Source organism: Saccoglossus kowalevskii, chromosome 15 (assembly GCF_978046115.1).
Source record: "Saccoglossus kowalevskii chromosome 15, keSacKowa6.1, whole genome shotgun sequence".
NCBI classification, from domain to species: Eukaryota; Metazoa; Hemichordata; class Enteropneusta; family Harrimaniidae; genus Saccoglossus; species Saccoglossus kowalevskii.
In genome coordinates this window covers 10,730,090-10,745,011 of record NC_140655.1, presented here as the reverse complement: position 1 = coordinate 10,745,011, position 14,922 = coordinate 10,730,090, and the positions used below count along the sequence as shown (strand labels likewise).

The following is a 14,922-nucleotide window of genomic DNA, read 5'->3' as shown; positions in this document are numbered from 1 at the left end:
TGAGTTAGGGATACTATTTTGCTGAGTTAGGGATACTATTTTGCTGAGTTAGGGGTACTATTCCGCTCAGTTAGGGGTACTATTTTGCTGAGTTAGGGGTACTATTTTGCTGAGTTAGGGGTACTATTTTGCTGAGTTAGGGGTACTATTCTGCTCAGTTAGGCATGCTATTCTGCTCAGTTAGGCATGCTATTCTGCTCAGTTAGGCATGCTATTCTGCTCAGTTAGGCATGCTATTCTGCTCAGTTAGGCATGCTATTCTGCTCAGTTAGGCATGCTATTTTGCTGAGTTAGGGATACTATTTTGCTGAGTTAGGGATACTATTTTGCTGAGTTAGGGATACTATTTTGCTGAGTTAGGGATACTATTTTGCTGAGTTAGGGATACTATTTTGCTGAGTTAGGGATACTATTCTGCTCAGTTAGGGGTACTATTCTGCTCAGTTAGGGGTACTATTCCGCTCAGTTAGGGATACTATCCCGCTCAGTTAGGGATACTATCCCGCTCAGTTAGGGATACTATTCCGCTCAGTTAGAGATACTATTCCACTCAGTTAGAGATACTATTCCACTCAGTTAGGGGTACTATTCCGCTCAGTTAGGGGTACTATTCCGCTCAGTTAGGGGTACTATTCCGCTCAGTTAGGGGTACTATTCCGCTCAGTTAGGGATACTATCCCGCTCAGTTAGGGATACTATTCCGCTCAGTTAGAGATACTATTCCACTCAGTTAGAGATACTATTCCACTCAGTTAGGGGTACTATTCCGCTCAGTTAGGGATACTATCCCGCTCAGTTAGGGATACTATTCCGCTCAGTTAGGGATACTATTCCACTCAGTTAGGGGTACTATTCCGCTCAGTTAGGGGTACTATTCCGCTCAGTTAGGGGTACTATCCCGCTCAGTTAGGGATACTATTTTGCCGAGTTAGGGGTATTATTTTGCCGAGTTAGGGGTATTATTTTACAGACTTAGGCATGTGTGGTAGACGTGGTTTGGCGGTCTTGGCGATTTCAAAATGGTCTCTGAAGGAGTCGGGAAGGCATGATGGAACTTTTATAGGGGCAGACTGACATAATAAAGCACACTACACATTCGAATAAAATAATAACTAAATTTAATACTAAATATCCCTATCACAATTAATATATGCTAGCATATAAAGAAAGACTTATCTGATCAGCTTAGTGAAAAATGGTAATAAAGAGTCAGTGTCAACTTCAGTGATGATCACGTGATGAAAGTCAAGCCCACGGTGTATACATTGTAGTTCTCCCACACAATGGAGATGAGGAGAGTAGCTGTGCGCAGTTGAGTAAAGTTATTGTAGCAAGTTCAGATCTGGAGCTCAATGCGGTAGCAGACAGCAAGTAGTCAAGCAGTGACACAAAGGTACTGGCAAAGATCAGGAATAGGTAGCCTCCATAGAGTAGGTTCCATCATTGGATACAGAGTCATTTGTAACCCCTATAGTCTGTGGTCTTTCCAGCTATCATTGACTGTATGTAACAGTACAACGTACAGTGTCATCTTGCAGGAGCCTCATTCTTGAGCTGTTGACTGCTAACAGTTTCACCGAGGACTGACTAAATGTTAGTTTAGCAGCTGTTGGTCAATGTCATTGGTAATCCAACAATAAACACATAGTTTCTCATGTGTATCGGTTTACAGAAGATGGGCAGTTTTAATTACTTTATAGGGGAACCGCCCTTGAAACTTGTCATCATCTTGTGATATAGAATCACAGTTGTTACCTTAGTACTTGACAGTTCCCACGGCTAAAGTTGGGCCCAAGAGTGATAGAATGTAACTTAAACTAAAAGAGTGTATAATATTAAGTTTACTCAGTACATCAAAGGCCTGTTTCACACATGCAATTGCTCTGATCTGTCAAGATTATATCCAATCGTATGTGCATTTGGCACAAAGATAGGCAATTAGTTGCATGCGCCCATTTGGTATAGCACGTTGTATAAATTTACATATTAATTTGCGTATTGTTTGACTACAATTATATTTGCGAAAATGTTTCATGTCACAAACTATATACACACTTGGTTATTAACTGTTCTATTTTTTCATTTAATTGAAACATGTTTATGAATAATCTTCTACAATATGAACGAATAAACATTAAAATTTGCTTTCATGGAAATCAATATTTTAAATAATGTTTGGTATAAAGACGGTGATTTATACGTTCTAAAAATAATCGGCAATCATGAAATGTAGTATGTTTGTTTTGCATTGAGGACAGGTGTTGACAGTAACTAGGTGCTTTAACACTCCATAGGCCTAGCTTAAAACCCCTTGAACTGGTGCATGTCACCAGGTATATAACAACCTGATATTCTGATCATCTTCATTGCAGTAAGGGTTATTTTATTGACCCTACAATTATTGAGACAAAGGAACCGCTGGATAAGATCATGCAAGAGGAAATATTTGGACCTATAGTAACAGTGTATGTGTACCCAGATCAAGACTTTATACAGACATTACGTCTCGTTAGCTCATCATCCTTTGCATTGACTGGAGCTATATTTGCAACAGATCAGTAAGTTCTTTATTTAGTATGTGACAATCATCACCCATAATTGTTATTTTGCTAACTCAGACTAAATACTGTAAAATCTGTATTTGAAGCCGCGGCTTCTATTAAAATGGTACAATTCAACAGAGGGGATGCGGCTTCTATTAGAGCATATACACATATGAGAAATGATGAATTTTTGGTTCCCAATTGTTAAAAAAAAATGGGTGCGACTTCTATTAGAGATGCGGCTTCTAATACAGATTTTTCAGTAGTCTGTGTATATTAACACTGTGTTACTATGCAGTTGTCCAACTGGTACTTTTACCATATGTGGTGCATGTACTTTCCTTGGCCTAAGTATCAGTGTAAAACAATCTTTATTGAACCATTAATCTATCAAAGTACATTTTAAATCGATATTTACTATGTTTACTTTTAGATCTGCAATCAGTGAAGCTTCCAAGATTTTGAGGCAATCTGCTGGAAATTATTATGTGAATGACAAATGTACTGGATCTGTGGTTGGACAGCAACCATTTGGTGGTGCCAGACTCTCAGGTGTGTATTGCACAACTATTGATAACATCATTTTGAACTACTATTGATTACATCATTTTGCACTACTATTGATGACCTCATTTTGCACTACTATTGATGACATAACAATAATGAATCCTACACAACATCGTATTGGATTCAAAGAGGGTGTTTAGATGCAATGATATGTTCTGCTTTGTCTCGCACATTTTGCCATATTCCCTTCAACTCGTCTAATATGGCAGATTCATCACCGTTTAAATAATGACACATACCGTTATTAATGACATTGTTTGCTAATAGTGATATTATTGTTAGCTATATGACACTAATCCATTACACATTTTTTTTTTTTTTACAGGTACCAATGACAAACCTGGTGGTCCTCATTACCCACTGAAATTCACATCTCCTATTGCCATCAAGACCACACATGCACCTCTAACACAGTGGACCTACCCTCACATGTTGTAGTGTGAAATTATACTCTCAGTACCTGAGTAAAAGGAGTTCTCAAATTGGTAAAGTTCACAAAATATGAAAGGTATTTCCTATACAATCTTGAACCCTCCCTCCCTCCCTGTACACGAAAGTAAAATACTTTTGATAGACAGAAAATGTAAAAAATGTTATTAATGTTTTTCAACTTCTAAAATTAAACAAGTTACAAAACAAGTTAGTCCTCCCCCAAACGAAATACCTTTTGTTTTTTGTCGAACTTAGACAATTTGAGAATATCGCTAATTTTTGTCAGGTTGCTTTTAAGAACTGTGTTTGTGTTTGTGTTGTGCTGCTTGCTGAAATTTTGAAAATGCTGTAATCAGATTTATTCGGGAACGCCAGAGAAGGTTGTACAATGCATGTTCTATTAGATTAACCTATTTAAACCAGCTTTTAGGAAACCTCAGACATTCAACCCCTACTAAATAGGGATGGAAAAATCATCACATGTTACATGATTTAGATGCAAATCAATATTTTGATTTTTTCATCCATTGCGCAATACTTTCGGGGAAGGAAAAGTGTCTGCATAAATAGACATTATTGTTGGAAAAATGGTGACACTTTTATTAAATGAGATTTTGTGATATAAAAAGGGTTTTTCTATCCTTGAAAAAAAAAACTAGTGATATATCATAACTCATCATTTCCTAGAAGTTTAAACTATTTTTTAGCAAACATTGGTTCAGTGACGATATATGTAGATGTTCTTATCTTGGTTTTGTAAACATCATAAAATGAAACCATTTTGTCAAAGTTGGGGAAATCTGATCATTGTTTAATGGTAGCCAACACGCTTAACAATCCTAAACCGGCATGTATCAATTCAGTAAGTCACATTAATGTTTGGTGATCTTTACATTGTATTGTCATTTTATACAACTTGTGCAAGTTTTTATGAGTGAAAGTTAACCAGTGAATAAAATACAAGGCATATTACAATCTTGTCCTGTTTTACTGTTGCCTTACGTTAATATAGTACTTTTCTGTCTATAGACTCTCCACAAATACAATGTACCAGTAGTTGTTACCTGATCCAAGATGAAACAAGACTTCATATATAGAAAAGCCTCATGGCTTTATGCAACTTAAAACCTACCGCTCCAAACCATCTATAAATGTGTTTTGGTAAAATTTCGTTCTTTTGAAGAAGTTTAACAATTCTGTTTCAAAAATATTTATGCTATTAAAAGCCTGACACTGTTTACTTTGCTCGGATTTAGTGTACATGAATTTGTATACTAAAATGGTAATAGGTAGATTGATACAGATCTTTATAAAGATATTTATCTTACTTCAAAAATTGGAGGCCAGATGGCGATGTATCTATAAAAATCCTAGGTCAGATCATGAGAATCAAGACTGGAGAGTACGAGACTCTGAAATGGGACATTTCACAAAGTTCTGCAATGCATAACCAGGATTTAGCCTGTAAACAAGCCATTCAGATGCCCTTCCCAGTGTACTCTAGAATGGTGTGGTGAATTGCTACATGAACATGCACAGAATTCTGTGTCATCACTGATTGGTCATCTCTGAGACTTGAGTACAATATCGTGGGAACTCTTGTGTGCAGACAGATGTAAGGCTCACCCACAGCTCTCCAGACAGATTCACTTGTCAATTATTCATAGATTTACATTGTTAGACTGGATCTCATCTTGGTGGCAAACCCTGTCAGGATTATTCCCTCGAAAATTTTGTCAAATTTTATGACCACATTGTGTTCATTTCAATCTAATCTTTCCATAATATTAGCTTGGTATATTTCATGCCAGTCTTTGGTCAGATACAGAACTTTGATTTCACTTGCACGATATTTTAAGTTGATATTTTTCAAATTTGTTAACAGTTTTTGTAAACAGTACCTGTTTACTGGTTTCTTTGTTCTCAACAATGCTCATTTACTAGGAAAGTACTTTGTTCCAAACAGTACCTGTTTGTTTCGTCCAACCAGTACCAATTTTCTCTTTTTTCAGAACTAAGTTGTTCTTGCATGTCTCAAGTGAAGAGAAAAAACTCCCTTTGCTATTAAAAAAAAATGGGCCACAGTAGGAAAAAGTAAACAAGGTATCCTTGTAGTCGTCCTTTAAATATCAGTGTTTACAAAATGCTGACCCAAATTATGTCATACACAATGATAAACACAATCCAACTCGTACCTGTATAATAAAATTGAATACTAGATTTGCTAGCTAACATCAGGATGAGTGTAAAATGTTTTTTGCAATATCAGCAATACATTTAATTTGAGAGTGAAAAAAACCATCCAGGGATATAAAATGTCTGCCAGTATTCTATGCTATGGTAACTTTATTATGAGTTTGAATGGCCTATAAGTTGAAAATAAAATGAAGTACCTGGGTAGGCATAAAAGAATTCAATATGTTTAAAAAGACTGTGGCATACTCTCCCAGTACGTTGGCATTGTCCTGTCCAGAGTCTGTGACCCACTCCCCAGGGTACAGTGGCTTTGGCCTCCTATTGAATCTGTGGTGTGCTCACCCATGGTACAGTGGCTTTGATCTCCCCATTAAGTATGTTGCATACACCCCCAAGTACAGTGGTTTGGCCTTGATCCCAACTGAAAGTACAGTGGTATTTACCCCCCACCAAAAGCCCCACCATTGTGTCTGTGGTTACACCCAGTACAGTTTTGAGTCTATGTAATTAGGGACCAAGTTCGTTGTTTTTGTTTGATTTTTTTATTCCACCATTCCTTTGTTGTCCTAGAACTTGAACACCATTTACCTTTTGAAATCTGAAACTTCTGAAGCACACTATAAGAACTGGTGCACCGAAATTTCAGAATTGTTACAAATTTACCAATTGTTTGGCAGCCATCCTGAATTAAGGTAGCGGGACTATTATTTGCATACTTGTTTTCATCTTCCAGTTGTGACTAAATGACTACAAATAGACCCAGGAAAGTATATATTTTTAGAATTGCCAGGCTTTTCACAAGTGTATTTTGCATGCCTGTATCTGCATTCTACGACGCGTTACTCAATGAAAGGTGAAAAATTACTTTTTCTGGCTGGCGATGAGAAGTATTTTTTTCACTTTTCCTAGTTGTTCAATAGTCAGGTAATGTGAATGTGTTTTATTCAAGCAACGCGTTTTAAAAAATAGTGTGCTGAATTTCAATTACTGTTTTAGTCGCATTGCCCCCAACTCAAACCACAACTCGTTGGTAAATAATCGATGAAATAGTTTGTCTGGATACATTCAAGTTCCTCTCACTGTCACCTTAAAGCTGTGAAAATTTGGTGTTAATCCGACGACAATAAGTATACGTTATTTTTTGTTAAAGACCTTGTATTTTGAAAAACATAAACTCCTAGAAAACGTCCATGAAGTAACAGCAAAGATTTTCAAGCTTGTTTATCGGCACAATCAATTTGTTTTCCCATCAAGGTCTGTTTTAACATGTGTAGGGACATCCAAATGTGTAAGGCTATTGGAAACCAAAAAAATAAAGGAATGGGATAGCTATAATTGGATAAATTCGGCATATGAAAACATCAAAATCAATGATTTTTTTTCAGTGGCTGTGTGACCTTGTGTCTAACGCATTCATATGCAAATGACTAATCTGTGAAACAAACAGGGGCGGAGACAAACCACTCAAATGTTTGGAAACACTCATTGTGTGTCAGATAGCTACTGATAACACATCCTAACATTGCTTTGTCTTGAGTATATCTTTGAAACTTACAGGCACACAGATTAAACCTGTGTTGCTGATTTTGGAAAACACTACTGAGGCTGCCTTGCTTCCCTTCAGAAAATCTACATTTTAACCAACTTACATGACATTCTATATTATGTTGACTTTATCACATGAAAGTTTATAGTGCATTTCATCAATTAATAAATAAATGTGAAAATGGTAATTTTCAACACAAATAATAGTCTCGCTACCTTAAAGTTAAACGAGAAGTGGCCATTTTGAACCTTTTTGGGGGGTTTAGGGATTCCATATTTTTGTAGTAGCATTATCTGACTTTGTTCTCCTCCAATAGTTATATCACACTCACCCCGGGGTACACTGACTTTGTTCTCCTCATTAATTATGTTGTACACTCACCCCAGGGTACACTGACTTTGTTCTCCTCATTAATTATGTTGTACACTCACCGCAGGGTACAATGACTTTGTTCTCCTCATTAATTATGTGGTGCACTCACCCCAGGGTACACTGACTTTGTTCTCCTCATTAATTATGTTGTAAACTCACCACAGGGTACACTGACTTTGTTTCCCTCATTAATTATGTTGTACACTCACCGCAGGGTACAATGACTTTGTTCTCCTCATTAATTATGTTGTACACTCACCGCAGGGTACAATGACTTTGTTCTCCTCATTAATTATGTGGTGCACTCACCCCAGGGTACACTGACTTTGTTCTCCTCATTAATTATGTTGTAAACTCACCACAGGGTACACTGACTTTGTTTCCCTCATTAATTATGTTGTACACTCACCGCAGGGTACGATGACTTTGTTCTCCTCATTAATTATGTTGTAAACTCACCCTGGGGTACACTGACTTTGTTTCCCTCATTAATTATGTTGTACACTCACCGCAGGGTACAATGACTTTGTTCTCCTCATTAATTATGTTGTGCACTCACCCCAGGGTACACTGACTTTGTTCTCCTCATTAATTATGTTGTACACTCACCGCAGGGTACACTGACTTTGTTCTCCTCATTAATTATGTTGTACACTCACCGCAGGGTACACTGACTTTGTTCTCCTCATTAATTATGTTGTACACTCACCGCAGGGTACACTGACTTTGTTCTCCTCATTAATTATGTTGTAAACTCACCCCAGGGCACACTGACTTTGCTCTCCTCCAATAGTTATATCACACTCACCCCAGGGTACACTGACTTTGTTCTCCTCATTAATTATGTTGTAAACTCACCCCAGGGTACACTGACTTTGTTCTCCTCATTAATTATGTTGTGCACTCACCCCAGGGTACACTGACTTTGTTCTCCTCGTTAATTATGTTGTAACCTCACCCCAGGGTACACTGACTTTGTTCTCCTCATTAATTAGGTGGTGCACTCACCCCAGGGTACACTGACTTTGTTCTCCTCATTAATTATGTTGTAAACTCACTGCAGGGTACACTGACTTTGTTTCCCTCATTAATTATGTTGTAAACTCACCCCAGGGTACACTGACTTTGTTCTCCCCATTAATTATGTTGTACACTCACCCCAGGGTACACTGACTTTGTTTTCCCCATTAATTATGTTGTACACTCACCACAGGGTACACTGACTTTGTTTCCCTGTTAATTATGTTGTAAACTCACCCCAGGGTACACTGACTTTGTTCTCCTCATTAATTATGTTGTAAACTCACTGCAGGGTACAATGACTTTATTTCCCTCATTAATTATGTTGTAAACTCACCCCAGGGTACACTGACTTTGTTCTCCCCATTAATTATGTTGTACACTCACCCCAGGGTACACTGACTTTGTTCTCCCCATTAATTATGTTGTACACTCACCACAGGGTACACTGACTTTGTTTTCCCCATTAATTATGTTGTACACTCACCGCAGGGTACAATGACTTTGTTCTCCTCATTAATTATGTTGTACACTCACCCCAGGGTACACTGACTGTGTTCTCCTCATTAATTATGTTGTAAACTCACCCCAGGGTACACTGACTTTGTTCTCCTCATTAATTATGTTGTACACTCACCCCAGGGTACACTGACTTTGCTCTCCTCCAATAGTTATATCACACTCACCCCGGGGTACACTGACTTTGTTCTCCTCATTAATTATGTTGTAAACTCACCCCAGGGCACACTGACTTTGCTCTCCTCCAATAGTTATATCACACTCACCCCAGGGTACACTGACTTTGTTTTCCCCATTAATTATGTTGTAAACTCACCCCAGGGTACACTGACTTTGTTCTCCTCATTAATTATGTTGTAAACTCACCGCAGGGTACACTGACTTTGTTCTCCTCATTAATTATGTTGTAAACTCACCCCAGGGTACACTGACTTTGTTCTCCTCATTAATTATGTTGTAAACTCACCCCAGGGTACACTGACTTTGTTCTCCTCATTAATTATGTTGTAAACTCACCCCAGGGTACAATGACTTTGTTCTCCTCATTAATTATGTCGTAAACTCACCCCAGGGTACACTGACTTTGTTCTCCTCATTAATTATGTTTTAAACTCACCCCAGGGTAAACTAACTTGAGGGGGGCAAGGGTTATTTTCGTTCAACGTAATTGCAATATTTTTTTGTTCGTACAACGTAAATAGAAAAAATAAATTCCGTAATTCTGTAATCACAGGCTAGACGTACAACGTAATCAATCAAATATTTTTTTTCGTACACTGTAAAAATTTTCTCGGTACGTACAAGATTTTACATCCAAATAAAAAAATCGTAAAAAATAATGCAGGGAAATTACATTTTAGAAACTGTAAAACGATTAGATGGCACAATTCACTACAAAATTGAATGTCGAGACGTAAAAGGCCCTCTAACCGAATGAAGAGCATTACGAGGGTAATAATGGCGCAGTAATGGCGGAGAATTTGAGTCGGAGAGCTCTTCGGACCATTCAATGTTCCATTTTTTAACACTGTAAACTGTAAAAACGTCCTTTTTTCCCTTGTAAATTGTAAAAAAAAAAACGTTTTATTTACCGTAAAACCGTACCAGCTACCCCCTTACCTCCCCTCTAACTTTGCTCTTCCCATTAATCATGTGGCACAGTTCACCCAAAATACAATGATATGAGACTCTATGATGGCAGTAATGTGTAATAATATTAAAGACACGAGGTACATCAGTATATTAAGGGTAAGATATCGGTCAGATAATAGTTCATTCACAAAAACTGTTGTCATAGGTTCGTAGTCATCAACCAACTTACTATTCAGGAAAATATGTGGATATGTTGATTGGTTTCCGGGGATTTGAAAGATTGTCTATCATTAACATATATTCCGTATTCATTGGTTATGGACATGAGGAATCATTTACTCATTGGAACACACGCAGAGTGTATGTTCAATATTACAGATATACCGCCAACTACTATAACGCTCGTGAAAAGCGCCCTCCCATGACTCCAACGAAAGACTGACGTTGCTGGCGCCATTTCTATAATTGGTCGGCGAGCCAAACACAGAATTTCTGCTTGCATCTCTCTCGTTTCTCGTCGATCTGAAACTATTCCGAGCACACTGATCAGGCAAAAGAATACTCATAAATGAAGCGCTATCCAGCTCAGAATGAACCACATCAGTGAGTAAATAGTAACACTAAACAGGCACAGATTTGAACCACCTTTACTAGAAAACTAAAAAAAACCACGAACATATGTAGAACAGAATTTAATGAAATGAATGAATAAAAAGAGCAGAGCAGAGTTATAATAAAAGTAATAATATAAACAATAAAGCAATAACAATGTACGTCGAAGAAAAAGATTTTGGATTATTTATGTGAACATGTCACTTTGGCTAGAATTCCCGACTTGGAATGTTTCACAGGGACCATCGTGATTTTCGAGGTTGTCGAGAATTCGTGGAAAATTCGTCGAAATCGTATTCCGCCAAGCACGATCGAGTAACTGTTGTCTTCCAAAATGACAAAACAAATTCATAAATAAATACAGCAAAATAAACGCACCACACAATATGCTATGAAAGAAAGAATTGTATTGATAATTCACCATTACATATACCAGAGGTACATTACTTGGGGTTTGCAACTCGCATAGTACTGTATGGTGACATCATGTCAAGATCCCATTCAAGTCTCTTCTCGTAGATAGCGAGACTGAGGCTACGACCTTCTGACATGATATATATCAATGTTCAAGGTTTGTAATGAAAAAAATAAAACTTTTCTTGCCACTATCATAGTGAAAAATGTAATACATCGAAAATGTACATAAAATGTAGTTCTCGTAATCCGTCATATCGTGGGCAGCTATTTTGATCCACCTGGACATCCCAGTATCCGAGTTACCTCGGGCATGCGCATTCGCATTTTTCTGAGTTGGAACGCTTATGCGAGAGCGAGATTGAAACGGGATCTTGGTATCATGTAACCGTAGTTACAAACCCCAAGTAATGTACCTCTGATATACTGATTCAAACAATTACAGATGATATAATATAATGATGCAATGGTATATGAACATTCTATGATTCACATTTCATTAAAGAGTTCATCTATTTCATCCTCGTTTAAAGCTCGACGAAATATTTTGACTTCATCTATGTAACCATAGAAATACTCATCTGCCTTCCCAACGCCTGCTTTGCCAATAGTTAAGGGTGTATCTCTTGTAACAATATTACCTTGGCAACAAGATTGCCCACCGGTTTGTTTCACATTGTCCAGATAATAGTGTAAATGAGATCCGTCATACACCATGGCAACGTGATGCCACTGGGACAGCGTGGCAACCAAGTTAACGTAATCCCACGTGTTGGGACTATTATTAGTAACCACCCCTCCTCCCAGCATTTGACCACCATTCTCCCTACCCATTCTAATTTCCCAACTACCCGAGGTGTAATAACCGTTTGATATAATGCCCTGGTAGTTTGCATGACTGGTACGTTTAAACCATACACTGACAGTGAATTTAGAACCCCATGGATACCCACGAAACAGATCAATATCAATTTTGCCATTTCCAGTGAAATAGGCCGATTTACCAGAAACGCTATCGGCACTACTCAAACTGACGCCACCAGTGGCCACGCCTGGTCTCCCATAACAACTTGCGTCATTATAATTGTTATCAAATGGTAAATAAGCAATCAACGAAGGGTCATTGCATTCATTGGGTGCATATTTGTCATATATGGAAGCGACCTCATCGGCCGAAAGAGGTTTATCATAAATTACAACTTCGTCAATAAGGCCATAGAAAAACTCATTTGTTTTTCCAACGCCAGCTTGTCCAATTGTAAGAGGGGTATCTTTTACAATCATGTTTCCATGGCAGCAGTTCTCGTTACCATTTTGTATCTTGTTGTCAAGGTAATACTTTAAACTCTGCCCATCATAAGACATGACCACGTGATGCCATACATTTTGTTCAGCCAATACATTTATGTAGTTCCAGGTTTCTCTACTGTCTGCCGTATTAACACCTCCACCGAGCATTTGACCAGAGTATTCTCTTCCCATTCGAATTTCAAAACTTCCGTGATTATAATAACCATTTGATAAGATTCCTTGGTAGTTTCCCCATTGTCCTGTTCTCTTAAACCAGACACTAACAGAAAACTGAGAACCCCAATCATAATTACGAAAGTATGTGACTTCAATTTTGCCGTTGCCATGAAAACTAGCGGCTTTTCCCTCAACTCCAGGTACAAAAGTGACATCACCTATGGCGTTTCCATGACGACGGTTGATTGATACATCCTGAGTGTGCTCATCCAATGTATAATGGGCAATCACGTGATCGGATAAACCACCTGAGAAAAAAACAAGTTAAATTCATCAATAACAACAAAAACGATTCCACAGATTGTTTCATCATATACTTTTACAAAGTACCAGGCTGACTTTATACAATGCCACAGCTTGGTCATCAGTAATATGACGTAGTTGTTGCAGCATACTCAAATGTTCTCCTGGGAATCACGCAATCAAATCGGTTGTTTATAGTATAGAATCTATTCAAGTGAATTATATCGTGAATTCTGCGATTCATGTGTTAGTTGTTTATGTTTAAAGGGCGGTAGTCGTCGCGCCACGCATGCGCGAGACATATATGTTTCATACTAACAAAGATGGCGACTATGACTGTTATGCAGATTCACCTAGGTAGTTGGAATGTATAAAAAGAATCACTGGCGGTAATTATGCAAGTCGCGCCACGGTCACACCTCATACTTGTGATTTTCATTAGAAGAGCGCATTGGTTTGTGGGAAAATCAATGTTCATCAACACAAATGTCGCACATGCGCCATTTAAAGCGGGGGAGTCGTCACATGCGCATGCGTCAGATGGCCATAGGGTGTCATTGTTTACAAACAAGCGTCTACCCATGAGATCTTGGCGTGTTTCAAGTTAGCGTGTGTTGTTATCGTCGCTTGGGACTCAATTCCAGCGCGTGCGCAGGTGACGACCCTCCCGCTTTAAAAGCAGCAAAAATTATATTTGCGTTAAGCAAGTCGATAAACAGGATATCGAGTTCATGACCCTACGATGACCCTGATCTTATGTTACTGACCCCGACAAACATTCTTGTGTGCAGAGTTAAAATTAATTAAACTAATGTTTTTTGTTTTACGCTGGAGCAAAATTACTACACTCTTTCAATAAATATTAATAGTGATATTGCAGGATTGTCCATTGACGCGACATGTGACATCTTCGTTTTTTTGTAGTTATGAATAACTGAACGGCGAGACATACCCAGACCAATGCATTTTATATGAACATAAAACGCCAGACACGGTTTGGTCATTTACCTGATTCTGAGCAACAGTCAATAGCCCGAGTTATTTCTTGTTGCATGGCTTCCATTTCAGTGACCAAATCGCTTAGTCTACGCTCAATTACGTACAGTCTCGACATATCACATGTTTCCGTGGTCGTCATCTGCTGCAGAACATTTTCAGAACTAGTCACTAACAGGGGAAATAGAACCAACAGTATCAATCTTTCCATACCAGTCATATTCTGATCCTGTGAAAAGAACACATTTAACAGTTACAAATATATCTGATCTGTTGTACAACCTCGCGAACGTGTCTGTAATTTGTGATGTTTGTCACGGTTACAGTAAGAGAACTAACCTGGACACAAGTTTTCAGCAACCAGTCAATGTTGTTACAATACTTGATATCACATTATGGGTGGCTGTGTTTATATCAAGGCTTTATATATACGCCCCTGAATAACAGGAAATGTACTTGGAATACTCGTCAGAATTCCTTGAATCACATGTTCGGAGAACTGTGACGAGCATTTGGTGTTTACAAACGCCTTTTGGTACCTTGTAAAAGCATAGCGGCCAGGAAATAACAGTATGGCGTAACAGTATAGCGTACAATACTGACAGGTGGTAACTGTAGAACTTCTGAAAATGACGGATACATAGCATGGAACTAAGTGTTTCTCTCTGGGGATCGAACGGTGGGGGCAGGGACACGACAAAATGACAAAATGCCTACTCAAATCACGTTTGATTCTCATGGCTTGTCAATTAAAGACTGTGACTGGTCAGTTCTTGTTATACAGCGAGTTCTTCGTTGCCAAATGCAGTCATTGATTTGTTAAGTGTCCTCATGAGTCAGTAA

The 14,922-nt window shown here is 38.2% G+C and overlaps 2 protein-coding genes across 3 annotated transcripts in view; one reads left to right on the top strand and one right to left on the bottom strand.

The window, feature by feature from the left end:
* Positions 1 to 4,170, top strand: part of LOC100377239 (delta-1-pyrroline-5-carboxylate dehydrogenase, mitochondrial-like) — a 30,793-nt gene extending 26,623 nt beyond the window's left edge. For both annotated transcript variants that reach the window (XM_085490419.1, XM_085490420.1), the window contains exons 12-14: positions 2,373 to 2,558; positions 2,977 to 3,095; positions 3,436 to 4,170. In XM_085490419.1, coding sequence (XP_085346545.1) covers positions 2,373 to 2,558; positions 2,977 to 3,095; positions 3,436 to 3,548 — 418 coding nt within the window. In that variant the 3' untranslated portion in view covers positions 3,549 to 4,170. The remainder of the gene's footprint in view (positions 1 to 2,372; positions 2,559 to 2,976; positions 3,096 to 3,435) is intronic.
* A 7,116-nt stretch (positions 4,171 to 11,286) lies between these two features.
* On the bottom strand, positions 11,287 to 14,510 carry LOC100377386 (uncharacterized). Its single transcript, XM_002737966.4, has 3 exons — positions 14,419 to 14,510; positions 14,092 to 14,308; positions 11,287 to 13,088 (listed from the first exon to the last, which is right to left on the bottom strand). The coding sequence occupies exons 2-3, from the start codon at positions 14,297 to 14,299 to the stop codon at positions 11,803 to 11,805; spliced, it is 1,494 nt and encodes a 497-aa protein (XP_002738012.1). The 5' UTR covers positions 14,300 to 14,308; positions 14,419 to 14,510; the 3' UTR covers positions 11,287 to 11,802.
* Positions 14,511 to 14,922: the final 412 nt, after the last annotated feature.

Coding starts and splice junctions, on each gene's coding strand:
- LOC100377386 (XM_002737966.4), bottom strand. CDS start 14,299: ATGACTGGTATGGAAAGATTGATACTGTTGGTTCTATTTCCCCTGTTA. Junction 13,089..14,091: donor TGACTGTTGCTCAGAATCAG/GTAAATGACCAA, acceptor TTTTTTTCTCAG/GTGGTTTATCCGATCACGTG.